Source organism: Pteropus alecto, unplaced genomic scaffold, assembly GCF_000325575.1.
Source record: "Pteropus alecto unplaced genomic scaffold, ASM32557v1 scaffold718, whole genome shotgun sequence".
NCBI classification, from domain to species: Eukaryota; Metazoa; Chordata; class Mammalia; order Chiroptera; family Pteropodidae; genus Pteropus; species Pteropus alecto.
In genome coordinates, this window is record NW_006440676.1 from 79,715 (window position 1) to 82,055 (window position 2,341).

The 2,341-nt window shown below is 40.4% G+C and overlaps 1 protein-coding gene and 1 pseudogene across 1 annotated transcript; both read left to right on the plus strand.

The window, feature by feature from the left end:
- Positions 1-484: 484 nt before the first annotated feature.
- Positions 485-1,892, plus strand: CT83 (cancer/testis antigen 83). Its single transcript, XM_006917903.1, has 2 exons — positions 485-559; positions 1,584-1,892. The coding sequence occupies exons 1-2, from the start codon at positions 485-487 to the stop codon at positions 1,890-1,892; spliced, it is 384 nt and encodes a 127-aa protein (XP_006917965.1).
- On the plus strand, positions 1,031-1,150 carry LOC112484739 (annotated as a pseudogene).
- Positions 1,893-2,341: the final 449 nt, after the last annotated feature.

A 2,341-nucleotide genomic window follows, 5' to 3' on the forward strand; every position in this document is an offset into this window, starting at 1 on the left:
TTTTTGAACTTGTTTTGAAATAAATAATGGAATGGTTGCAGCAAAGACAAAGATATGTTATAAAAAAAAAAGAAAAAAAGGAGGCAGGAATACTTTTGAATTTTTGCATTTAACCCAACAATTTGGAGCCTGCACTTCTACCATGTTTCAGCTTCTTGGAAACCCCTAACTCCCCCATTGTCTTCTACTCTCCCGGCTAACGACCTGAGACAGTTAAGCAAGTGCTTCCTGGTTTCCTGCAAGCAGGATTTTACGTCCTCTGATTGTGGCGTAGCCCTTCTCCCCACCCCCCCACCCCCCCGCTCCCCATGCGCATGCTCAATTGTGAGGTCACATGCCCTCCAGCATATAAAGCTGGACGCTGAAGCGTATCCCAGTTGCGCCAGGCAGTGCCAGACGCTTGGCGCTCTGGCCCCGGGCTTCTTGAGTCCGGGTGGCTAGTGGCCCCCTGCCCGCCGAGTGCCTCGGTGGCTGAAGAGGAGCTATGAGTATCTTGTTGCTCCTGGTAGGTGGCGTTCTGTTCGCCGGTATGGTTGTCTACTGGAGAAATCAGTTTCAGGTAAAGTTGTAAAAGAGATTGAAAAGAGATAAAGTTAAATGAATACATGGATGGGGGAATGTGTCTAACAGAGTAGAAAGATAGTAAAGTGGTAAGATAAGGGTGAGGGGAGGTCCCTTCATTCCTCTTTTTCTCTTGAAAGAGCCCCAGATGTTTATTCTTTACCCCCACACATCTTTCATCTTGACCAGTGAATTGACAGTTGTGGTCTGTTGTAAAAAGCTCCACATCTCTAAGTAATATGGTCAGCTTTTCACCCACTTAAAAGCTACAATTGACAGTGCCTACTCCAGACAACCACCTCTCATCTTAACCTATACCTTCTCTTTTCTTCTCTGGCTTCTACTACTCCCTTCTTTCCGTTTGACTTTTCCTCCTCTGTATTTTCCTTTTCAGCCATCTTTATGAGACCTTATGGGACATTCACAAAGAATTCAGGTCAAAGAATTCCTGGTGATATTTAAAGTTGCAGTCTGCGGCCATGCTACCCTGAACAAGCCCGATCCCCATCTTATCTTGGAAGCTAAGCAGGGTCGGGCCTGGTTAGTACTTGGAAGGGAGATCACCTAGGAAGACCAGGTGCTGTAGGCGAAAAACATAAAAATCAGAAATTTGTTTCTCACAGCTCTGGAGACCGGAAGTCCAAGTTCAGATAGATAGATAGATAGATAGATAGATAGATAGATAGATAGATAGATAGATAGATAATAAAGTTGCAAGTGATTTTAGGTAAGGGTCAGACAGGGTCCAAATACAGACCTACGGGACTGTCCAAGAAATGTAAGGCAAGGATATGACATTTTAGTCTTAAAAGACCACTTTTATATATTTTTCCCTCAGTCTGTATTTGGGAAGAGCATATTTCCAAATCAATGTAATCATTTAACAGATTTTTAATCTCTAATTCGTAGGAGAGGACAGTCAGTTCCTTTTGGTAACCAAGATTAAGCATGGTGTTATTTGGTAGGATTTTTAAATTGCCGAACTCAGTAAACTACATGGGTATAATTTCCTTCCCTTACAGAGAAACAGTGGTGAAATGCCATCAAATTCAACTTCTCTTGCACTAGTAAGACCATCCTCTTCTATGGGGTCGACTAAGAACAATACTGATAAGGATCTTACAGCCAATAACATCTCTCAGGATATCTTAATTAACTTCCCACACTCCATAGCCATGCAGAAACGAATATTGGTAAACCTCGGAATGGTGGAATACAAGCTGGCTGAATTGGAACATTTCCTAGTTACCAAGGGTTTTAAAGGTGCATTAGTTAACCGGAAATCCACTGGCATGCTTACTAAACGTATTAACAATGGAAGCAATCAATAAAGACACTTTGAGTGGATTCATTTGGTTGTATGTGTTTATATTAAACGAATTATTGTTTAAAAGGGGAAGGGATACCAAGTCCAGACGTTTATCAATTTGCTAGCTCACATTTATAAAATTGATTAGATGTTGTTAATATATTTTTTACCAGGGAAAAAATGAAAGCCCAATAAAAGCTCAAAAAAAATTTTAATAAGCTACAGTAAAAAGAATATAGTTAAGATATAGTGATTTTAACTTCATTGGAGTGAGAAACGTTTTTCTTTAATGGTTTACTGTACTGCATGTCTCCAAGTTTGCATTCAAATAAACAGGATTTGATGAGACACTTTCCATTATGCGGAATTCACTTTCTTACCATTGAGGAATCTCTGTAATGAGCTATCATTGAGCACTCTAAAATATGCCACGCACTCAGTTAAGATTTGTACTTTACACACTTGTGAAAA

Excerpts from the sequence above, each read along its gene's own strand:
- CT83 (XM_006917903.1), top strand. The coding sequence starts at position 485 with ATGAGTATCTTGTTGCTCCTGGTAGGTGGCGTTCTGTTCGCCGGTATG. Across the intron at positions 560-1,583 it reads ACTGGAGAAATCAGTTTCAG|AGAAACAGTGGTGAAATGCC; the intron begins GTAAAGTTGTAA and ends CTTCCCTTACAG.